General features: G+C 40.1%; 1 protein-coding gene and 1 long non-coding RNA gene across 4 annotated transcripts; one reads left to right on the forward strand and one right to left on the reverse strand.

Moving 5' to 3' along the window:
- Window positions 1–5: 5 nt before the first annotated feature.
- Window positions 6–25,241, forward strand: LOC147056295 (ras and Rab interactor 2-like). 3 transcript variants are annotated; one of them, XM_085911133.1, is made up of 14 exons: window positions 6–2,869; window positions 2,981–3,175; window positions 10,519–10,701; window positions 11,866–11,960; window positions 12,091–12,301; window positions 12,386–12,500; window positions 13,872–13,944; window positions 14,724–14,815; window positions 16,351–17,733; window positions 18,955–19,037; window positions 19,502–19,727; window positions 19,863–19,994; window positions 20,625–20,788; window positions 22,744–25,241. In XM_085911133.1, exons 3-14 carry the CDS (start codon window positions 10,633–10,635, stop codon window positions 23,035–23,037), a joined length of 2,937 nt encoding a protein of 978 aa, XP_085767259.1. In that variant the 5' UTR covers window positions 6–2,869; window positions 2,981–3,175; window positions 10,519–10,632; the 3' UTR covers window positions 23,038–25,241. The 3 variants fall into 3 exon arrangements, with proteins under 3 accessions (XP_085767259.1, XP_085767257.1, XP_085767260.1); XM_085911131.1 differs by having other exon boundaries at window positions 6–3,175; XM_085911134.1 differs by having other exon boundaries at window positions 6–3,175; window positions 20,625–20,815; window positions 22,744–22,891.
- On the reverse strand, window positions 4,891–10,527 carry LOC147056296 (uncharacterized). Its single transcript, XR_015065980.1, has 4 exons — window positions 10,397–10,527; window positions 8,116–8,282; window positions 7,834–8,051; window positions 4,891–6,903 (listed from the first exon to the last, which is right to left on the reverse strand). It is a non-coding gene; the product is annotated as an uncharacterized LOC147056296 (long non-coding RNA).
- Window positions 25,242–25,739: the final 498 nt, after the last annotated feature.

Below are 25,739 nucleotides of genomic sequence, written 5' to 3' on the forward strand. Positions count from 1 at the left end.
GGAAAACGACGTCCATTTATTGTAATCATCATCAGGGGTCTTCTGAGCCGTGCTTTGTCTGGCCCCTCACCTAGGACCCTTCTGCCATGGGTGACCCTACCAGGGGCATGAAGCCCCAGACAACATGGCTCCTAGGATCATAGGGGCACGCAAACCCCTCCACCACGATAAGGTGACGACTCACGGAGGTGAGGCCTCGCTAAAACATTATGCTAAAGCAGTATGCTAAAGCATTCTGTTTGATACTGCCGCATAGAAATAAAGAAGACAATTTTGATTTACAACTGTTGTCTCCATTTGGACCGTGTCCAAAGCCACACCTGGCCACCACCGAGCGCCGCCCCTGACAGGGATAACAATTAGGGGAGAGAAATGAACAACTGCAAGTTGGTCTATATTCTCCTTTTTCTATGATTTTCAAAGTCAAAGTCTGCTTTATTGTCATTTCCTTCACTTGTCACAGCAGCGTACAAGAGTGCAAGAATGCAAGAGACAAGTGCCAAATGTAAAAATGCATAAATAACAGACAAAAGTAAAAAAATGTACAATCTGAAAAGGAACCGCACAAAACAAAAATAATCAACTCCGCTTTTGGTCCGGACCAAACAAGCGGACTAAAATACTCTTGTCTGGTCTGAATAAACCCCGAGATAAGATATCCTTAATAAGATAACAATAAAAATATTCTTAAGGTATATACATACAGACAAGGAAGAAAAAATTATTACACGTACTAAGAACGGTGTCGAACCAGCTCCTCTTGAATATGAGGCGAGGGCTCTTATAACTTTGCCGTTATGTCGACGGATAAAGACAGTTTTTTTTTTTTTAGCTTTTTTAGCGTTATTGACTTGTCACAGTCGTGACGTTGGAATTGGGGGGTTAGTTCACCAAATGATTCCTGAACGCGGCACCGCAGCGGCTCACTGCTCCCCTCTCCCCCAGGGGATGGATCAAAATCACATGGGGATGGGTTAAATGCAGAGGACAAATTTCACCACATCCAGATGTGTGTGTGTGACGATGATCATTGGGACTTTAATACAAGTGTAACCAAAAGTACCGACATTTTATCTTTCACATTGTCTCCTCAATTCAGTGTCAGTGATCCAAAGACGGTATGCACAATGCAAAAAAAGTCAATTAGAATTATCAACAATGTTGGTTATTGTGAACATTCAAACAATTTATTTATTAAATTACAAACATTGAAATTTATGGATTTGGTAGATTTCAAGACTGCACAAATTATTTATAAAGCTAAAAAAGAATTACTCCCTAATAATATACAAAAATGGTTCATAGAAAGAGAAAGTGTTTACAGTCTGAGAAGGAGAGGGAATCTTTTACAACCTAAGGTGTGCACCACCCTCAAAAGCATGTGCATATGTGTCAATGGGGTAAAGCTATGGAATAAGTTACCTGTAATGATCAAAGAAAGTAAACACATTTCCCAATTCAAAAAACACTTTAAAAATTTTACACTAGAAAATTATAGTAATTGAAATCTTTTGCTTGTCTGTTTTCAGCTATATAGTCTAAATCTTGTTTATTTATTTTTCTTTCCAGAATATTATTGTATAAACTGCTCCAAAATCCAACTTTCCAAACTTTCCAAAATTATCTTCCCCTGATAAATTAAGTGACTGTATGTTAAGAATTATGATGTATAAAAGGGGTAGGAAAAAACCAGCAACAGCTTCTCCCTTCTCCTTTTTGAACATGTTGATTTGTTTGCCTTATTGGCATGGCATGAAATTATGTGAAAATGTGAAAAGGTGATTTTGTGTTTGGTCGATCTTATGTTCAGAAATAAACTTCAACTTCAAATAAAAAATTTGGATCACTGACACTGAATTCATCTTTATGATTTAAGATGTCAATAGAGCAATGCTTGTAGCCATTTTCATTTTCCTGCTTGTGTTTGGGCCTAATGACATATTATTGTAAACAGTATTTGCTACATTAAGCATGTCTTCAAACAACATGTGAAAGATGCCATTGATTCTTAGCTCTAGGGATTCTTAGAAAACAATCTTGCTTAAAAGTTTAGGACATTTGTTAGAAGAGCAACCAGTAATGTTAACCCTCCACATGTTAATTTCTCATGTTCAGAAGACCTGGAACCCATGTAAACGCTGCTCAGTTTGCCGACAGAGAATTGCTGGACTTGTTTTAATGTATTTTTAGCACTGTTGTTACTGTTCTGTAGATTTCAAAGGGATTCTGTACATTTCAAAAGGATGAGCAACTATAAGCAGATGTTGGAATAACGTTTAACAAGCAATTACATTCACATTATTTAGATGTAAGTTAATTTATAGCTCATGATGTCCTAATTTAAAGCTAATGATGTCTCATCAATTCTCATTGTGTACCCTCATTTTTGGATGTTGCAGGTTTTGGGGCAGGAACTCCTAGTTAGTAAGAGACTATGCAAAAACTCTTGCACTAAACAGATTTACATGCACTTGAACCACAAGGTTTTGGATACAAGTAATTATGTATCATGTATAATGGGTTTTCGATACAAGTAATTCATGTCGTTATGAAGAAACATATCCACTGAAAACCAGCCGTGGCAATTTTGACATCACAATTACTTGGTAACCACACAGTCACAACATTAGATTGTGTTCATAATACCCTTGCCATAGTTTGTGACACTGACTTGTAATTTCTTTGGTGGAACTGGAGGTCTCTTTATTGTGTCATATTCTTCTTTAGATGTATAAAACCCAAATGTGTAAATCAAACCGGTGATTAAAATATCTTGGGTTTGTTTTTACCGATTTTACACCACTAGAGGGGAGAATAGTACAAAACGTGGATCGGGGGAGAAAATGTATTCGACGATGAAAAGTGAAAGGTGATGCGCGACAAAAACATCAAATTTTCTTTGTGTGCGAGTAACGCGTGAAACGTCACAGCCGTGAATCATTGCCGCACAGAGACAAGTTATTGTTACTTTCATCGACAGACAAAAACGAGGACGTCTGCTGGATTATATTCAAGAATATGAGCGAACGCGTGTGTAAACAACTCTGGTGAAGTTTGCAGACGTCTGGCGTCTGCTCCGTGAAAAGAGGAGACACGAAAACATTCTGCACTGGTGGACGTATGAATGCGGGGCAAAATGGATGTTTGAGGACCCTTTGAATAGGCCTATGGAAAGGTAAGCAAAACATTTTTCTCACACACCAGAAGACCCGTGGCATCGGTCATATAACGGTCGGATGAAGCTAAAAAAATATATATTTTCTGATGGTGGTGTCAAACCGAGACATCGCATGCACTAGATTTTGGATTATTTACAATTTTTCCATTTAATACGGATGCAGCGTCGAAACGTCATTTTGCATAAATTGACCGGGTTATGAATGTTCATTTATTTTCATCACACAATGGTGAACGATTTTAGTGTCTTTGAGAAGGAATGCATGTGACTGCTCTCGTCGTTCCACTCCACGATCTTATTATTTTGCATAAATTGACCGCATCATGAATGTTAATTTATTTTCATCACACAATAATGAACGGTTTTAGCGTCTTGGAGAAGGAATGCATGTGGCCATGACTGCTCCCGTAATTCCACTCCATGATCTTGTTAAAAAAGTATTTAAGACCTGTCTGAACATGCCTGAACTTTCTACGAATGCCCCCTGTCTTTGTAAATCTGTAAGTTGCTTATTCATTTAAGTTTCGATCAAAGGAATTGATCGAGGTATTTTTTTTATTAAACTATCTACTTACTACAAAATGACTTGTCCACAATAAGGTGTTTACAGCTCTAGCTCCCATTTCACATTAAAGAAGAACTGAACCCCACAATTTTCTTTACACTAATGTGTTGCATGTGCCCCACTTGCCTAAACACGGCATTCTGATTAATATTGTGGAATAAGACTCAAGCAGGTAAATTCACTGTTTTTAATCCATCTCAGGGGGCGGCCACTTGATGTCAGATGGAAATGTCATCATAGTTGCCAGATCTCAGGTCACAAGCAATCACAGCTCTGTTGCAGAAAACTGGTGACTGGTGCCCTGAGATGGATAAAAGCAGGTGGATTTTGCCTGTTTAATCATGGAGATCGCACATTACACGTGGAAGCAAATTTAGGTGTGTGAATGTGTGTGTGTGCGTGCGTGTGCATGTGTGCGCGTGTGTTTGCGCACGTGCGTTGGGGGTTTTTCTGGGATGATTTGGATAATCGATGCAGTGAGGAAGTCCTTAAAGGTGTCAATGAAGGCATAAATGGCTGCAAATTTATTTTGAAACAGAAACATTTCATCCCAGTAGTGTTGACATACATGTTGAAAGGAAAAACACTGTTAAATCCCTCTGCATTCCCCCAAAAAGAAAAAGAAAAAATTCCTCTCTAACCAAAACAACATGGGCCAGTCGGCTCAGCTGAAATCAGGCAGAACCACTGACCCAGATTCTTCTCTGTGGTCTCAGACAGTGACGCTGGTGTGAGGATTAGTTTACAGAGTGTGCAGAAGTGCTTTGCCAAACTTAATGTATGTTACTTTAAAGGCTGTTTTTTGGTTTCTCTCATTTCGGTACTAACACGAAGTATACTACAAAAAACATATACCGTAATTTTCTGACTATAAGTCGCTCCGGAGCCATAAAATGCACAATAAAGTGAAAAAAAAACATATATAAGTCGCACCGGAGTATAAGTCGCACTTTTGGGGCAAATTTATTTGTCAAAATCCAACACCAAAAACAGACATGAACCAGCAACAACAGGCTAAACGATACCGTATGCTAACGTGACATATACACAAACGAGGAGCTGAGAACGGGCCTGACGTAACATTCAGAGTTATTCAAGTAAGTATTAAATAAATAACACGTTTATCAAACCATCTGTGTCACTCCAATTCATTAAATCCATCAATCATGCTTTATGTAAACAATACCGCATATGCGCCGCATATGCTCACGTCGGACCCGTTGTAAGTTGCATTTCTAATTATTCCACAGACCCATATAACGATATATAAAGTATATTTCAAATAACTATCATATTAAAACAATATTATCAAACCATCTGTGTCACTCCAAATCATTAAATCCATCGATCAAATTCCTCGCTCTTTATCTCAACAACGCCGCGCGTGCGCTGCAGAGATCTAGTATATAACTATATTGTAGCGTTAACAAAGTACCAGGAAAGACGTGAGTTTGGTAAACGGCTCTTTATTTACAAAACAAGAGTTCAACGAGCCAACAACTACTGAACTTCCAGCCACGGAGGTGGAAAGAAAGCTCTGTAGAGTATGACCGGGCGTGCGTAAAAGCCATGTCCGAGCCCCATCCACCGTCCCCGGACAGCCACCCGGCCGAGCGCCAGCCCCCGACTTCCATCCACGGAGGTGAAAGAGAGCTCCCGTCAAGAAGGATCGGGCGTGCGTAAAAGCCGTAATAGTTTTTCAAACCTTCTGTGTCACTCCAAATCATTAAATCCTTCAAACTCTTCGTCCTCCGTGTCACTTACAAACAAAGCCGCTAATGATGCCGGTAGTACGTGGGGCCCTTCGTCATCCCGACAGTAATCCCTTGCTACATCGCGATTGGTTTATCGCGGTTTCACCACATCGTGGATTTTGAATTTTAAAAATTTGTGAAAAAAAAAATCACATATAAGTCGCTCCTGAGTATAAATCGCCCCCCTACCCAAACTATGACAAAAAACGCGATTTATAATCCAAAAATTACGGTATTCTTATTTGTTTGAAATAAAGTTTGTCTTTATGCTACTACTCTGAATGAAAATTATTCAGCGTGGACTTAAAATTAACAAACATTAGGTCCTGCTGGCTGTGTTTTATAGAAAAGCACAATAAAGTTTGTGTAAAAGGGGAGTGCGGTGTCTCATTTCGGTTCATGCATTCAAGCAAGAATTAACGAGACTTTGCTTTTAGACTACTACACTCTACTGTGGCTATAAGAAGTCTACACACCCTTGTTCAAATTCTATATTTTTGTGTTACAAGAGAGTTAAACCAAGCGAAATCAATAGCTTTTCCACCCTTAATATGACCTACCAATATGTCTGTGTTTCAATACATGTAGCTGTGTTCACCAATTGATCACATCATTTTGCAAATGTAAACAAGTCCCGTGCCAAGTTGAAGAACAGTTTGTTAAATTCAAAATGTCATTCAGAATTTGGTAGATTGTGTTGAATAGATTGTGGATTAAATATGTCATGAAGCCATTTCCTTCAAGTGGACCATACTACTCAACCAGTTAGATGCTGTTTATTCAGGTTAAGCTAATTTGCAATCTAAACAGGTCAACATAATGTCATTTGAGCCAGCTGTTAAAACAAACACACACACACACACACACACACACACACACACACACACACACACACACACACACACACACACACACACACACACACACACACACACACAGTGAGCCAGCAGGACAGTAAGACAAAAAAGGCTCCACAGGACATTCCGCTGTGGGATTGAATGTTCCCCACTTCCTAGATGTTTTTTTTTTATTTATTTTTTATAGCTCTAAGCCAAAGGTTTCCAAAGATGAGAATGAGCAAAACAACTGAAAAAACAGTCAGTCCTCATATTTGAGAAGCTGCAGCTAGGTAACAAAATCATTCTTGTTTTGTGATTGCGTCAAGTTGTATGACAAAACGTTGCAGAATAGTCTAGTCTTATGGTCACTTTTGCTGTTTGTCTTGTTAATTATTATAACATTGACATTGTCACAGCGCTAAATTCTTGTTTCATGTTGGTGAACTAAGACTCACACATTCCTTCCTCCCCTTCAGCTTGGATTGGCTTGTGCTTTTCCTGTGTGAGTCACGTGCATATCTGGTACACAGAGATGTATCTGCCAGGAACTGACCTAATGATTTCAGCCTGGATAGCAAGAAAGAGGTGGGGCGAGTCAGAAAGAGGTGAAGGTTTGGCAAAACAGATGGAGGTGGGGGAAGGTAGAAAAGAAGTCAAGGATGGTAAAACATGCACAGATGAAGAAATAAATGTACAGTTGTTATTTTGACTATTTTACGGCATCCTTAAGGCATTTTCTCAAGACTTAAATCCATGTCACGCAAAATGTATAAATGGAAGCTGGGGTATGGGAATTAAGTAGGTAGACCAGGGGTGTCAAACTCATTTGTGTTGCCAGTCGTATTGTAGTCATAGTTTCCCTCGGGGAGAGCTATTATGACTGTCAACGTTGTCTGTAAATATATAGACAACAGTATACAGTATAGGCTACACCAGTGGTCCCCAACCTTCTTTGCGCCACGGACGGGTTACGTGTCAGAAATATTCACTGACCGGCCTTTATATAAATAAATAATACATTTATAATAAATATATAAATACCATCCATCCATCCATTTTCTGAACCGCTTTGTCCCCACGGGGGTCGCGGGCGTGCTGGAGCCTATCCCAGCCGTCATGGGGCAGCAGGCGGGGGACACCCTGAACTGGTTGCCAGCCAATCGCAGGGCACACAGAGACGAACAACCATCCGCACTCGCACTCACACTCACACCTAGGGGCAATTTGGAGTGCTCAATTGGCCTACCAAGCATATATTTGGGATGTGGGAGGAAACCGGAGTACCCGCAGAAAACCCGGACACGGGGAGAACATGCAAACTCCACACAGGGGGGGCCGTAGTAGGTAGAATCAAACCCGCACCCTCCTAACTGTGAGGCGAACGTGCTACCCAGTGCGCCACCAAGCCGCCCAAATATAAATATAATATAATATTATACGATTAAATAAAATGATACGACTGGCATAAAAGCAAGTACGAATGAAAATAAAACTCACCATTACGTTGAATTAGTGGGAGCACTGAGCTTGTGTCTCAGAAACGAGCCGGTCCCATCTAGGCGTAATCGGAGGCAATGACACCCGAAGTGGTTAAGGTTTGTCTTTTAATGCAGGATGCTTGGTCTCCATGTGCCGAAGCAGTTTTGAAGGTTTCGTTGCCTTAGCTAGCCTGTCGCCACATATTATGCAGAGTGGGCTTGGCGCGTCAGAGTCACCTGTGGCAATGAATCCATATTTTAAGTAGGACTCCAGAAAATATATTTTTTAACTGCAGCTTGCCTTTTCTTAGAAGTTGTAGCCTCTTCTTCTTCCGTCTCCTCATTGGGCTTCTTTCCCTTTCCGAAGAAGCTTTCCAAACATCTCTGTTTCTTGCTCACTTGTGCTTGCTTCGCGGGCTCGACTGGGGTGACATGTGACGTGACCGAGACAAGCGTCTTGACCTGAACCTATGGATGTAATTAGGAGAGAATTGCCAATTTTGTTATATTTTTCAAAATAAATTCTTACTCATTTTTGCGAGCTTTGCGGGCTCGACTGGGGAAACATGTCACGTGACCAGGACTAGCGTCTTGACCTAAACTAATTGATTGTACAGTGGAGCCTCGGTCTTCGAACACAATCCGTTCCAGAAGACTGTTCGAGAAGTGAATCGTTGAAATCCGAATCATGTTTTTCCATTACAAATAATGGAAAAAAAAAACTTTAATCCATTCCAAGCAAAAAGAAACCCGTCATTTTTTTAATTTGCCTATTTTTGTTCGATCGTGCAACTGCAGCGCACCGCGTCGCAACTACACCATGCTGGTCGCATTATTGTGACAGAGCGGCCGCTGAAATTTAGAAAATATTTTTAAAGTTCTGAGTTACTTTCCGAAATTTAGACCTCAGTGCGCAGGGAGCTTAATTTTGTCCGATTGGGCAACTGCAGCACACCGCCGAACGCGCAACGTAGCGCACCGCCGACCGCGCAACTGCACTGCACTGGTCACATTATTGTGACAGAGCGGTCGCTAAAATGTAGAAAATATTTTTAAAGTCCTAATGGACTTTCCAAAATTTAAGTGGACCTCAGTGCGCAGGGAGCTTAATTTAGTCCGATCGGGCAACCGCCCGCAGCGTGCCGGGCACTCACTATCACATCTTTGTGTTTTAGGATTGCTTTACTGCTCCCACTTACTTCATTTGAAGGCATGATTAGAGTTGATGCAATCCTCAGAGTAACGACAATGTAATAACGAACGGAGTCAGTTGGCATGCGGGTCCTCTCGGCTCATCTCGCAAGTTTTGGCAATCGAATTTTTTCCGACATCCAAAGCAAAAAAAATCTCGCATTTTTTGTTCAAATACCGAATTGCTCGAGAACCGGGACGTTCGAAAACCGAGGCTCCACTGTATATAATATTTTTTTTTTCTATACGGCTTGGCGGCCTGGTACCAAGTGACTCACAGACCGGTACCAGTCCGCGGCCCGGTGGTTGGGGACCACTGGGCTACATTACAAACTGATGAATAACTAGTTTTGAAATCAGACACTTGTAAAAACTGTCCAAATAATTTAAAAAGATGAATGGTAGTAGAAATTGCTAGCAATATCTGTTTGTAAAAAGTGAAGACGATTTGTCATTTTGCACAAAGTTGATGCAAAATTTCTCTTCCTGGGCCACATAAAATGATGTCCCAGGCTGTATCTGGCCCCCAGGCCCCGAGTTTGACACCTATGAGGTGTACTGTACGACTTCCTTGTAGTTGTCTCCCAAGAGGATATTTGGAAAAGAACACATCACATTTGGAGTGGATTGCATATTTCTACTACTTCAATGACTATAACCAGTTTTGATAAAAATAACTATAAATAAATAACTAATAAGATTTCATCCAAATCTCATTAACCCTCTATGGTTCTGGGTTTGAATATCGGCCTGACCTTTATGTTTGTGTGTTATTCATATGGATTCTGTCCTCGTCATACATTTTCCTCCCACAGTTCAAAAACATCCATGCTAAATTAATTGAAGGCGCTTTAATGCCCTATGCCATAGGGCCTATGGTATGAAAAAGAGTTTTGATATGAGCCCTGTTACTGACTGGTGACCATTATTATTTTCTAGAGTGTTCCCTGGGAAGATTTCAGTTATCTATTGAATGTGTCCAAGAATATTTAATTAAAATTTGATTCTTCCCGTTTGGTAAAATGATCATATTGTTAACCTTGTCTGTATTTCAAGTATTTCCAGTTATGAGCAATGTGATAAAAGTGTTAGTTGGAAATGTCTTGTCTAAGCTTGTATTAACACATTACACATTAACACATTAAGGTAGGAAGACTGGAAGTGGTGCTTGGTAAAATGGAAAGTCAATTACCGTATAAATGTGAGGCAATAAAAACAGTCTGAATTTTTGAAGAAATATGGGTGAGAAAATAAGTCACCATGACAGTGAGCATAATAAAACCTGAATAAGAAGTGACTTCAGAGAGTGGTAGAAAGGGTGGAGGCGCTAAATTGAAAGAATGAGCAGAATAATTACAGGGAGTTTAAGAAAAAGGCACACTCAGACTTACTATTCAAAACTGGATAGAGTGGAAACCTCTTCCCTTTGTATCACCGCTGAAATATGTGGACTGATGCGTTTGTGTGTGTGTGCATGTGTGTGCGTGTGTATGTGTGCATGTTTGACCCACAGAGCTCTGGCCCACTCTGTGACGCAGATGTAAACAAGAGCTCTGGCCCACTCTGTGATGCAGATGTAAACACACCCCCATAAAGCAGACTCTGTCCACATTAAAAGGAAGACAAAATGGACTCTCAGATTTCAAGTAACAATCCACAAGATGCCCCCATGATTCGAAGCGGCAGCTTTTTTAAGGTAAGGACACAGTGGTTGAGAAGGATTTTATTGAGGTGGTTTTCCAAGATCATTTATAACTTTGGAACATGCTACATTTGGAATCAACACAGAAGACTGACCCTACATTTCGTCTCATGAAACCAGGTCGAAATGTATTTCCTGAATGAATTTTGTGCTGATCTCAATTTTCTGTGTGGGATCACTTTATGACAAAACCCAGTTAGCTACATCTTTGCTGACTTTGTGTATTAACGATGACGTTTATTAAAAAGTATGGGAGAGAGGTGGTAATAGCAATTATTATCCATCACTGCATCGACAACTTCTTTCAGCAGTCAAATGTGTTTGTATTCAAGAATACTCACCTCTGTTTACCATTTGGCTTTGAACAATTTGTTTTAGACATTTCAACCAGATGCCACATAATGGGCAGAAAAATATGATGGGGGGTTATTCTTTATTCGTTATTGTTATTCTTTAACAATAAGCCAAAATTCATGACAGTGCTCACAGAATCTTTCCTGGAATAAGCTGCTAAAAACGTTTACTTGTTAATTTACAATCAAATTTCACCCTTGATGGGTTGGCAGGCATTTGTAGCTTAAATCTAATTGTTTTAAAAGTTAAATTCCATTATTTGGAACGTAAAAATGATCATATAGTCACCTTACAAACCCGTTTTATGATCTGGCCTTCCTTAATTTGATCAGCAATTGTATGGCTATTAGCAAGCAACACTGTCACATGGCACGGATGTATTCCAAGAAAACATTTCTTGATAGATGCCACTAAAACAACATTGAGCCTGATTCATTATTTTCTTTGTAAGAATTTTCTCTAATTAGTTTAAAGAAAGGTTTGAAAGGGTGTAAATGGAAATTAATATAGACTTGATGATGCAGTTCTCTGAAAATACAAACGGTGAAAAGCACGAAATGCTATGATTTCTTACAGCCTAGAAGTGTTTCATCCTACCATTTTCTGACTGTTAGCGCAAGTTAGTAATAAGATATATATTTTCCAATTTCCATACAACAGTCATGTTCCGGCACCACTGTAAAAATGGTTGTGAACCGAGCAACCACCTCTTGTGCGTTGAGTGCTTACTATGCCCTTTAACAAACAATAACAGAATTCCCTTTTTACTTGAGTAATTGAGCCTCTCATTATTTATTCTTGCAGCTGATTGATGCATTTGCGCTGGAGATTGGGGAGTTAAAGAAGGAGATGGTTCACACCTCTCCCACAGTGGACCAGGAGCCTGCGGACACGCAAGGGTATCAATCTTACGATTTTGTTAAAATACTTATTGCTTTCAACTTGGACTGGACTTGGACAATGTGTCACTTTTTTTTGCAGTACCAGGTGGATCAAAACTCAATTTTTTTTCTCTCACATCTTTGTCAGGCTAGAAAGCGAAGTGAGTGGCGAGGTTAATGGCATTTACCTGGAACCCCCTCAACGCGGCAGCGTGAGGTGCGAGAGGGATTATGGATATGACTCATTACGAAGGAGGATGAGCGTCTTGGACAGACTGACTAAAACACACACCGTGTGGCTGCTGCTGTCAGTCAGTGAAGAGGAAGCCAAACACATCCTCCTTAAACAGCCACCAGGGGTGAGAACCATGATCTGGAATATTAACAACCTATATTTTTTTTTACCCAAGAATCTATCGTGATTGTTTGGTGGTGGAATGCAGGTTTTCTTGGTAAGGAAGTCAGTCACTCTCCAGAGGAAGATCCTCTCTGTGCGTCTGAAAGAGGATGTGGCAGGAAGCGCCATCAGCCACTTTCCTGTCAGAGAAAGCCACTATAGTAAGTTTCATGCTCTTTTTGCTTCAGTAACATACTGTGGTGCCTTTGAGGCACAAGTTTAAATAACTCCTTGACCTGTAACTCAAAAACATTTGTATCACAAATTATCTTTCCTGATTGGAATAAATTAAAAAAACATCAACCCCCGCCCCCAAAAATCCAACATTTTGGAATGTGTTTTTAATGACAAAAAATAGCATACCTATAATATTTTTACTGGGAAATGTAATTTAGAGGAAATATACAGTTGTCACACTTTCTCCTTTAATTGTGCTGCAATTCTGGTGTGCGCGTCTTGGCCCCCTGTGGGCAGTCTAAGACATGAATATACATACTTGGGCTTCACAGTTCAGCATCAATATTTGTTGTTCTTTGCAAAGGACAAATAAATGCATGTTAGTATGTATTCTTATATGGTCTGTTTACATGTGTTAAATTTTAGATATTCATTGTAGTGGTTCTCAACCATTGTCCCTACGGCACCCACAGCCTGTTGCAAGGCCGAAAATAGAAATCCAAATCCTGCCCATTATTGACGTGAACACACAATGACCTTTAGATTTGCATAGTATTTGCTTTGAACGGTAAATTACATCACCTTGACTCTAGTGGTGCCCACAGTTGTCTTATACTGTCTCCAAGTGGCCAAGGCAGGAAGAGCAGCACTTATCTTTTTTATTAATCGTCTTGGTGTTTTGTTGAATCAGAATGTCCAATATGGACCTGAAAGCTGCAAGAATGAAGAAGCTAGGAATCTAGTCAGTCCTGGTAGTGGCCCAATTTTTTACTGATTTAACCTTTGGGGATTCCTTTTTTTCTGTTTTTCTGAAATTTTCTCATCAGTGAGACTACTATACACAAAAGCCTTTGTTTTTCTTCTGGAAAAAATGTACGGTTTATTGAAGGTCCTATACATATGCTATGTCAGATATTCCTAACCATTGTTGCTTGCAATGTCATTGATGTGAAGGAAGTATCTCCGTGCCAATGGATGATCTCATAGCAGCTGTCACATTTCCTTGATATGACTGCATATGTTCAACAAGGGGAAGTGACGGTGTGCACGTGTGGGTCATCTGCTCACCATTGCATTTCCCAATCTGCACACATTGAAATAGAAAGATATTTACTGAACACTTAAAATCCTTATTTTTATCTGTAGTCTTAACCTATTGAGGGTTGCACAAAGCCAAGATGACTTAAAGCAAAAGGCAGACAAGACGGTCAGCTGTCTGCCTGTCAATCACAGCCTACATAACAGAGAAACCATTTATACTCACATTGACACCATTACATACGAAATGGGACTTTCTATTATTTTTAAAGTTGCATTGAAAACAATTTATATCTTCATGTTTGATTGCTTTATAGCGTTTTCTCTCGATGGATCTGGAATCAGCTTTGCAGATCTTTTTCGTCTCGTGGCTTTCTACTGTATAAGCAGGTACTTAACAATTTCTCTCCTTTTTTTTGATACTATGCTACTGAGGGATGATGAAATTACCATTTGGACTGTTTTTATTGCACTACATGCAGATTGCAACCACTTAGATCATATGAATGATTGTAACAGATGAACCATGGAATTGCAAAGACAATTGCAACATGTCATTTTGCATTCATATTATATGCCATATACCTTGATTAAAATGGTAATTCATGCAACAGGATAATCAGTATCATAATGGGAATAAAGAGCATTGAGGAAAATGTTGAACAAACTGTGTAGTCATAAATATGAATTCGTTTTTGATACAGTATGTCCGTAATATCCCAATAATTCACAAAAATAATACCTTTTTTTAAATTTTGTTTTTGGACGTGATAATGGGTTTTGCTCAGAAGAGCTCACATTTGAGTAAGTAAATCCAGAATATTGTGTCGGTCAAACAAGAGAATTTGAGCATTTGAATTTTGGTGGCAATTAATCACCATTTCGGACATTAGGTAACAACAGAACATGACAAACTATACCGTGGAAACAATACAGATTACAATGCTTACCTCTGTCTCGTGACGTAGATAGGTTCAAATGGATAAAAAAAAAACAGGTCGCAAGGTCCAAAAGTAGGTGGGCCAGTTTGTTGTGAATCTCATCCCAAAAAAGCCCTTAATTAACTACAAATTCAATGTCAGTGCTGACATCATAGAAGTGCCAACATTCAGCTCACTCAACTGTCCCTTTAATGTTTGTTCTTAATTTTATATATCTGATTACTTTAGGGATGTCTTGCCCATCCCTCTCAAACTCCCAGAAGCCATTGCATCTGCCAAGACACAAAAAGATCTGGAAGAGGTGGCTCAACTTGGACCAGGTAGTCTAATCCATTGTATTGTAAAGGTGGCAGCTCTAAATAAATGAAAATATGATCCCAATATTTTGAGATGAGTTGATGAATGAATGAAGCTACTCAGCTGTAAATAGTGAGGATGTGACAGGCTTGGTTAGATGTTGAAAATGTTGACGTACTGGTGACCTAGGGCTTGAGAAAATTTAATGGTGTGAAGTTGTTCTGATACTCCCTTGAACTGGCTCAGCGTCTCCACTGCATGCAATGCCGTTATTGTAGTTTGTTTGGTTGCATTCCACGATATGGAGGTGGTTAGTGGCTTGAAATCAATGCCTCTTCTGTTGCTTAAAACTAAACAATTTTTACATGAATATATTGTAAAAAGGGCCTTTATGAAATTGCACACTTATTGTAGACAAGGCAGTTTTTGTTTGTGAGCAGCAGTTTCATTGCATGTCGTCTCGTCTTCCTCACATGATAGAGTCTCATTGACGACAATATTTTGTCCCAACAACATTAGTACAGTCTCGCATTAATACTCAACTTTATTTAGAAAGAACAATCTCCATACAAAGTGCTGTCCATGGAGTTAAAATCAGACATACAAGAACATAGACATTTCAAACAAGATATGAATGAAATTAAAACCATAAACAGTCAAACACTTATCCAGTCTTCATAACATCAAGAATGAGATCAAGTTGAAATGTCAACTACATCATGGAAACAAAATGTGACAATTTGGGGTGTACATGTTAGTCATATAATGACAAATGACTATCCAATTCTATTTCTGTAATACATGTAGCTTTAGATTTAGTTGCTTGCATGAACACATATGCTTCAATCTGGAGACACGGGCAGACATATGACAGCAGCTGTGCAGTAATGTAACAGCTTCATTTCCTTTTTTAGCCTGCCGGTGGGGCTAATATTTTAACTGGTGCACGTGAACTTCTGCTAGTCCTTTTCACTTTGGTCACAATGTTACTTTTGAAGGGCTGATGCTAAGTTACTGTAGAATCTCTTTGTTCAGACACCACTAAAGAAAGGCAGGATTGAAAAAGGCCGTTACAAATGAGTGAAATAGAAAATGACATACTGACACTTTTTAAGCGCTATATATTAATATATGTAAGGTTGATGGTAGCATTAACAATGAATAATCCAGGAACTAGATGACATTGTACTCTAGCTCAGTTTAAACATGAGACAGTACAAAGCGGACAGTGGAATGGAGCAATCTGGAAATGTGTCCGCTATGTTGTTTGTTGAGTGCCCGCCCACTCTGTGAATAACATTGGCGACTCCCTCTTTGTGGCTTTGACACACCAACGAGTTAGGCGAAAGAGACACAGGACTGAGTCAGTGAGTTTTGGCCAGCAGCAAGAAGAAGGAAATACCCATTTAACACTTCAACTTCAAAACTTGTCGGACAACCTTTGGACTGGTGGTGCGAGACACAAGAGAATGAGGTTGTGAAAAGGAGTGTGCAGAATGAATGTTTAGCTCTGTATGCCAGTCAGAATTGTTAGCGTGTTAAACTGTCTCTCTTACAGGCTTTTGGGACTCTGCCCTGTGCAGCCAGCGTCCGACCTCCCACCTTCCCAGTCGACCCTCTAGCCGAACTCTCAGCCCCCAACGGACAAGCAGGACCACTGAGGAAGAAGGGTCGGAGCGTCATCATACTGAGCCCCACTGTGACAGCGCACCACCGACATTACGTCACCGGGCTTCTTCCCCTCGAAGTGAAAAAAGGCATTCCAGTGCTACTCTCTGCTTTGTGAACCCACTGTTTTTCCAAACTCGGCAGCACCATCACTGTGAGGTCAATCTATCTTTGCACGACACTATAAATGTGTCTATGAAATCCACCAGCGGCGGCGGCCAAGAGCGCGAGCGGCACCAAGAAGAGATAAAAGTGGATCGCAAATCGCACCCCCCTCCACGACCACCTCCACCTCGCTTGATGCTTCGCAGGCGACCGGCCCCACCTCCACCTGGACCTCCAGCACTTACCACCAGACCCAAAAGCATGCCAGTGGCCATTCCTGTGGCCCCAAAGCAGCAGCGGGCCCCCACCAGGCGCCCCGCTCCGCCTCCACCGACAATGGGTGCTAAACCTAGCAGCCCACTCAAAGGTTCAGGGAGATCACCAATCCACGTGCCTTTAAACCCACCACCTCCAAGACCCAATAAGCCACTTATGCCCCAACACTGCCACATTGCCCTTGATGATGAGACCATTGCCCAAGCTATATCTCGAGTCAAGCCACCTGCTTGCGTTCTGGATGATATTCCGATCAAGAACAGCAGTGTGAGTCCATCGATTCAAAACAAGAGAGGACTTCAACGACTCAGTGACATGAGCATGTCGACTTCTTCTACTGAGTCATTGGAATATTCACAATCTCCCGGGTTCTCCCTGGGGATGGGCTCCACCCAGTCATGCCACCTTAACCATCAAGACACAGTAGAGGACACAAGTGAGGATGATGATGAAGATGATGACGATGATGGTGAAGAGGAAGTAGAGGAGGACTATGGGGTGGGCCTCGAGGCTGACTTGGAAATGCGTCTCCGTCAGTCCTTCAAAGCGAGGAGGCGCAGGGTGGGTGTGAGTCTAAGCGGGGGATCATTTATTCTTCCCCAGGCCTTGAAGGGACGCTTACGCAAGGTCAGTGGTATGCTCACCTCCTTGATGACGCCAGAGAGACGGGCAGTGAAAAAGATTGCTGAGCTGTCCAGGAATAAAAGTTCATATTTTGGCTCCCTGGTCCAAGACTATATTAGCTTTGTTCAGGAGAATCGGGGTTGCCACACTTCAGGGGAGGATTTTCTGCAGACACTCAGGCAGTTCATGACGCAGATGAAAGCTTACTTGTGCCAAAGTTCGGAGCTGGACCCTCCAATAGAGTCGCTCATTCCTGAAGATGTGATTGGTAAGGCATTTATTCCATCTGTTAGACGTCTTTGAAAGGATTATAATGTCAAAAGAACCTTTTTAAAGTTGATATGATTGTGCGTCATGTTGTGCTGACGCAAGCGTATGAGAAGTACGTCACTCAGTATCGCTTGTCTATAATGTGAGATGATATCCAATAATTTAGGAAGTAAAATCCAGTGGCAGCTCAGCTGTAGTGGCCACTTAGTTGAGTCAGTTGAATGACATTGAAAGGGATCAAAAAATCTATTCAGCACTATTCCTGGAGGCCCGCTATACTGCCTGTTTTAGATGTGTCTTGCGGCCCTCCAGGACCGGGTTTGGACACCCCTGCAAAAAAGAACTCGATGAACTCATGACTAGTTTGAATATGCTTTAGAGCTAGTGTTGAATTACAGTGAGGGCAGCGGGATGTGTCTTGATGACTTCTATTCTTAGCCTCCAAATGTTGGTAATTTTTTTCTCTGCCCATTGCTGACATCTGAGGGTCATTTAATAGGCAGGCACTAGTGGATTTGGTAATCTAAGTTCTTGGTAAATATTATTTGGACAATATGTTGTAAACATATGTGAGCAACATGATGAGACCAAAGCAATGCATTACTGTGTGAATGACTTTTCACTCCACTCTTGTTCATTGTGGACAATAACAGCAAAGCTTTGTTTGGAAGAAAAGTGATTCATTCTGTTTGTGCCAACTGACATTTAACCCTCTGATGTCATAAGACAGCCCCTACAGACTGTTGATGACTCAAGCCTGGTTTTGTATTGAACACTTTTTGAACAGACAATTTCATTACTAATGACTCAGCAACAATAACATTTTGCTGATGTCACGACTAACCACTGGTTACCTCTGTTATTAATATTGGTCACAATTATTTCACTGCTTAGCAAATATTCAGAGCTACTCTGTCCTACTGTGTCCACAGACTCAAAGAATAGTGTCAACATCCTTCGGGCAACATTAGGGCCACACCAACCAAAGTACATATAGAACATGCACACACAATAATGACTTTTTTGTGGGAGCTTTTTCCTTTTTTGGGGGGGAGAGTTAGAAAAATGCTCTCTGTCATGGTATACCTTTTTCTCTCCAACACGATGGCTCAGCGGTCATAATCAATTGCTTAACTGCTCAACCGAATCAATTTGTATACTGTTAAAGGACTTTGCTTTTAAAACCTAAAAATGTTATGTGATGCTTCACATTCAACAGAACAGGTGTTGGAAAAGGCCATGCACAAGTGTGTGCTGAAGCCTCTGAAGACTTTCATCGACGTGGCCTTATATGACTTTCAGGTGAGAGATCATCTTACATTTGTTTTCACAGTGTCACATTATGTATGATGACAAGGACAAAAGGAGAGTCAACCAGTTCACATTCTGTAAAATAAAATCAGATAACCTTTATTTGTCCCTCAGCGGGGAAATGTCCAGGTCATGTAAGTACAGTTAAAATGCAAATTCAATTTGCGGCAGTGTCTATTGATGTTATTTTCTCAAAACATAAATGATGTCTTTTAATGCAGGATCTTTCATTAATGTGTTTTATTTTGTATACAGAGTATTGTGATGTTGGATCTGAATGATGACATTGAATTACATTTAGCTATTAACATATCAAGCGGTAACTTTTAGTCAACCTGATGACACAGGTGACAAATGTTAAAGCATTGACACTCACTGAGTAGTCATTGCAATGCTTCTAAATGTAATTCTGGAGCAAGAAGAACCAGGTTCAACTTAAGTTTCGTTTTTAATAGGTGAACAGTGGAGATTGGCAGCAGATGAAAGACAATTTAGCCTTGGCTAAGTCCAAGAGGCCTCAGGAGCTGGGAGTGGATGGTGCGGTACCACCTGACGCTATGGCCATTGAGAAGATTCGACACAAGTTCCTTAGCATGAGGAAGATGTACTCACCTGAGAAAAAGGTGTCACTGCTGTTACGTGTATGCAAGCTCATCTACACCATCATGCAGGACAACTCAGGTATGGAGTAAGGATTTGGTTTGAAAATGATTTTGAGCTTGCAAACAAAGACTATGCATTGATGTAGCTGTATTGCCTCAAAGTCTGCTGCCCCTCCCTTGACCCGTTTTCACCCACACGTCTGCTTCCTTCCAGGGAGGATGTACGGCGCTGATGACTTCCTGCCCATGTTGACGTATGTGGTAGCACAATGTGACTTGCCTCAGCTGGACATGGACATCCAGTACATGATGGAGCTGCTGGATCCATCTCTTCTTCAAGGAGAAGGTACTGCTTTTTATTAATACAGGTTAATTAACACAGGTTTGTATTAATACACGTTTATATTTTAAGGTGTATGACAGGAAACGTCTCCCGGCTTTTCCTACATGTAAAGAAAAAACATGCATGGTAGAAACGTCCACGGTTTTTCCTACATTAAAAAAAAGATGCAGGGTCGATTAGACTACATTCTTGAATATAATATATATTTAATAAGTCTTAATAAAAAATACTATTTTAAGGTCTTCTACCTGAAAAGAAATCTGCTTATCTTTACTGGGCAGCTGAAACTGAGAGCTCAGAAAGGAGGAAATTCCAATCTGTAAGACTTGAATGGTTGGATGAGGTTCAGAGGAAAACTAGGGCTAATGCTTCCAGTATGTCTGCCAAACCTGTCTGGCTTTCTTCAGTAAATTAGCTGGAAAATAGCATAGCTGTGGTATGATTATCCCTTGTTAACCGCAGTGAATTCAGAGCATATTTCAGTATTCAACAGACAAATGCTACCCAGCTGGAATGCAGCATTTTATGTTTTACTAATTTCAATTACAGTGGGTTATTTGTAATATTGTAGTACAATGATCAGGAAATGTCAAACAAAATCATACCATCAATGTATTACCTCTTCTATCCTAGGAGGTTACTACCTGACAAGTGCCTATGGGGCTATGGCTCTCATCAAGAATTTTCAAGAAGAGCAAGCAGCACGGGTGCTGAGCTCTGAGGCCAGAAACACTTTACATCAGTGGCACCGCCGTCGCACTGCTCAGCGTTCAGCACCCACCGTGGATGACTTTCAGGTAGCACACCTGACCTGAACCCAGGCTGTGAGTTGTAGCAATTTCAAATAGATCCTAATCTTGTCTGTCTTTAAATGGATGGTGTGATTGGTTGAAACAACAACAACAACGCTTTATGGACAAAAGTATTGGAACACCTAGCCATTTCATATGCAAGACTGAAAGTGGAAGAAATACTAATTCTCTTTGTCTACAAAATTGTGCACTCAATTCGGAAGACTTTTAAGCACTCCAGATTTTAGCGGTATACAATAATCCCTTGTTTTTCGCTGTGATAGGCGAAATCCGTGAAATAGAAACCTTTATTATTATTTTTTACCATTATTAGTCAAGTCAAGTTTATTCATACATCACAGACAAGTTTCAAAGGGCTTTACATCTGCAAAAAATGACAATTATTCTCAGCATCCCCTGATCTTCACTCCCAGGAGGGCAAGGAAAAACTCAAAAACCCCTACTGGGGAAAAATGACAAACTTTGACAAGAGACCACGGATGGGAGGATCCCTTTCCAGGATGACCAGGCTGCAATGGATGCAGAGAGGGCACGTAGAACACATAATATAAAACAATCCAAAGAAAAAGTGAAGATTGAAACCAAATGGCAAAACTTGTTTTCAGGCCCAAACATTTGTTTAACAAAGAGAAGTCAACACTTTCTCCCAGATAACTACAGTAAAATAATAATTTTAATCATCAATACAAAGTACATATTATATAGTGCGCCTCTGTGCCCTGACTCCACTCTGTAGTGACTTTTTCTTCTGAAGCCATAAGACATTGCATGCGTGAAGCACCGTGAAAGGTGAACCGTGATGTAGCGAGGGATTACTGTATTCACATTTCTCATTACAATGCTTTGGAAATCATGTGTATTCTACAGTTTCGAATTTACAATTTAATATAGAATTATTGACTCAATAAATGGAGCGGAAAAGTTATTCATCTTAAATTATAAGAATGTAAAAATACTGGAACGTTTAGGCTGACAGTGCTATTATTACATCGTTTCCTCGTTTATTGCAGCGGATACGTTACCAAAAAACAGCCACGAATCCCAAAAATCCACGAAGTAGAAGTTGATCTTTTCTTTTAGATATTTTTTTTCAATTTTAATGACGTTTTTGTGGGGGTATATTTATACTTCTATTACGCCGTTAACTTTATTGTATGTGAAACCTGTAGACTCACGTGAGACTGCCCTCTTTACACGCATTACATAATTATAATGCTCATTAGCCCTTTGAGACTGCTTGTGATTTAGGGCTATACAAATAAACTTGACTTGACTTGACTTGACATTGTCAGATGTGTAGCTTATTCATCGCCATGATTACTGACCCCATATTGTTAAGCCAGACAAGTAGCTAGCCAAAGTTTGCTGCTAGCTAAGCTGGTTGAGGCATTAACAGCATCGACCTTGCCTCGACCGCCGACAATAAGTGACATAATGTTAATGTGAGTGTGTTCAGTCCAGCCCAGCAAAACGTTTTGGAACAGTCTCTGCAGCTCAACTATCAGAAAATGTAATATTTCTTACCCTCAGTTGCGCTATTCATTGTGTTTAACTGAAATGCAAAATGCACGTTTTGACTTGAAAACTGCAGTGTGAAACCGCTTATTTCAAGGCTCGTATTCAATTAAGAATTTGTGTGCTTTCTCCAAATTGATGAAAGTCAAGAGTTGTCCAAATTTAAAAGTCATGAGCAAAAGTCAGACTAAAGGCTTTATTTCTTGCTTTATAAAGGTGTTATCCAAAACTGTCCATTTAGTGAGGCCTATTTAGAATATTTGTATTTCTCACTAATCTTACAGCACATGAGACTTCAGATCAGAATCTAGTCCCGTTCCTACATTATATGCAAGCGATTAAAATGTTCGTGCCCGAATGTATGCACTTTTATTTGTATTTCCTGTTTAGAGTCATAATACAAGATTTTTGTTCTTCCCATCAAGAACTATCTACGTTTAGCCCTGCAAGATGTGGATACGGGCTGCACAGCTAAAACCTTAATCGTCCAATCATACACCACGACAGAAGAGGTCTGCTCACTTTGTGCTGATAAATTTAAGGTTTCTGAGCCTGACAACTACGCTCTCTTTCTGCTCACTGAGGACACCTGTCAGCAACTGGCCCCTGACACACACCCTCAACAAATCAAAGCTGAGCTTCACAGCCGACCCCGAGCAAAGACCTTTAATTTTGTCTACAGACGGGTGCCAAATCTAAACCTTAATATACCAACTTAGTGTCTACTTTATTAATGTTCAAGCTGAGCAGTGAGGGAACATTCCCCAAGTGGCAGCACTTGAATTGAAACAGTTACTGATATTCAAGAAGTGTTCTAGTGCTTAAACAATCTTGACTGATGAAGAATTTTAATGGAAAAGTGGGAAGTTGGACTCTGGAAAAGTGTTATGCGAGTCGTAGTGCGCCCTTAAAAATGTATTATGGTAATACTAATTGTTTGTGGCATCGGCAGAGTCAAAGAGGAAATGATAGGTCATGCAAAGTGTTGATTTATTGATCTGGAAATTACAGTGGTACCTCTACTTATGAACTTAAATGATTCCGCGGTCCGGTTTGTAAATAGAAACATTTATTTGTTAGTAGAAGCAACGTTTCCCATGGGAATTAATGTATAGTCTAGATGATGTCTTTGAGGGCTTCCTTCTGCTTAATGATCGTCAAAATTGTCGACACGTTTTTATGGCCATATTGTTTTGCAAGATCACACACTCATGTTTTCTTATGATGTCTTGTTTTAATTGTAAGGAAATCATCACCTTTTTAAAAGTGCCTGCCGGACTATACCAAAAGTCAAACTTTTTTGCCCTATTTTTCAATGTAAAACATACACAAAACCAAAACAACAGTTTTATTTTTGCTTTTTCAAACTTTTCAAACCAAAAAATAAATGCCACTTTTTGACCCCCAAGCTTTGCTTTGGGAGGTTCTACTTTTCTACACTTGCTGAAAATACCCCTGGGAAGACAGAAAAAGTCAGGCTACTAAATTTATTGTGTGCTTCCACTTTCTCCTTGCAATGTCAAACCAAACGTGCAACCGCAGGTATTATTGTGACAAAGCGGTCGCTGAAATTATTTTTAAAGTCCTGATGTACTTTCCAAAATTTAAATGCGTAGGGAGCTTAATTTTGTCCGATTGCGCAACCGCACCGCGCTGGTCGCCTTATTGTGAAAGAGCGGTCGCAAAAATTTAGAAAATATTTTTAAAGTCCTGATGTACTTTCCAAAATTTAAGTGGACCTCAGTGCGCAGGGAGCTTAATTTGGTCTGATCGCGCAACCGCAGCGCGCCAGGCGCTCATTGTCGCATTACTTTAGGAGCGTCTTTGTGTTTTAGGATGGCTTTACTGCTCCCACTTGCTTGCTTTGGAGGCATGATGAGAGATGATGCAATCCTCAGAGTAACGACAATGCAATAACGAACGGAGTCAGTTGGCATGCGGGTCCTCTCGGCTCATCTCGCGAGGTTCGACAACCGAATTTTTTCCGACATCCAAAGCAAAAAAATATTGAATTTTTTGCTCGAGAACCGGGACGTTCGAAAACCGAGGTTCCACTGTATAGGCGTTCGTAAGTAGCGGTACCACTGTAGTTTTAGCATGTGGATGAAAGTTGTTTTTTGTTTTATTTTTTAAACATGTGGACATGCACACTGCCTGAAAAGCAGCAATGGCATATTATTAAACATTTTTTGTAATAAACTTTTCAATTAACTGCTGTATAACCATTCTGCCTTCAAAATGACATTTAAATTAGTGTATGCTACTACAAGCATTTAGATCACCAAGTGATGAGCTGTCTTAAATGAACATCACATAGAACAAAGTATTGTAACTACTAAAGTTTCACTCTTGTTACTTAGCAATTGCTGGTCAATTGCAACTTGTATGACTATTATTATTATTGTTATGAACACATGTTTTGTATTCAAACGATTCTTTTATATCTCACTATCTTTAAGGTGACAAAGATTTGTGTAGTCAGTTATCAGTTCTGCAATCGGCACGATGCAGAGTGATGATGACTGGCCGATTGTTCTCAAAGTGGATTCTAAAAGCATGGAAATTGAGTATTGAGTAAATGTAAATTCTACAAATATTTGAAATATTTTGAGGTTTATTCCACTGAGCACACTCATAATACAGTATAGTGGTAGAAATTAGATGTGTCGGTTGAGGAAGTCACCCCCAATTTTTTTAATTACCGTATTTTTCGGACTAAAAGTCGCTCCGGAGTACAAGTCACATCAGCCATAAAATGCACCATAAAGGGGAAAAAAAACATATAAGTCACACCGAAGTTTAAGTCGCATTTTTGGGGAAATTTATTTGACAAAATCCAACACAAAGAACAGACACGAACCAGCAACAACAAACAGGCTGACATAAATGATGATGATGATGATAGAACTTTATTTATCCCACAGCGGGAAAATTTACTTGTCACAGCAGCTTACAAGAGTGCAAGAGCTGAAAACGAGCCTGACGTAACATTAACAGTGATTCAATGTATAAATAACATAAAGAACATGTTATCAAACCATCTGTCACTCCAAATCATTAAATCCATCGAATTCTTTGTCCTTTGTGTAAACAACGGCGCGTGTGCGGCACGCCGCTGACGTCGGACTCGTCGTCAGTTACACTTCAAATTATTCCACAGGCCCATATAACTAGATATAAACTATATATCAAATAACAATAATATAAACAACAATTCTATCGAACCATCCGTGTCACTCCAAATTATTAAATCCATTGGAATCTTCTTCCTTTATGTAAACACCGGCACTTCTAACCCTGGAAGTGTGTGCGGTGCGCCGCTGATGTCAGTTGCAATTCAACTTATTCCACAGGCCCATATAACTATATATAGACTATATTTCAAACTCTGATATAAACAACAATTTTATCAACCCATCCG

This window comes from Syngnathus leptorhynchus, chromosome 5, assembly GCF_054491065.1.
Source record: "Syngnathus leptorhynchus isolate UIUO chromosome 5, UIUO_Slep, whole genome shotgun sequence".
NCBI lineage: Eukaryota > Metazoa > Chordata > Actinopteri > Syngnathiformes > Syngnathidae > Syngnathus > Syngnathus leptorhynchus.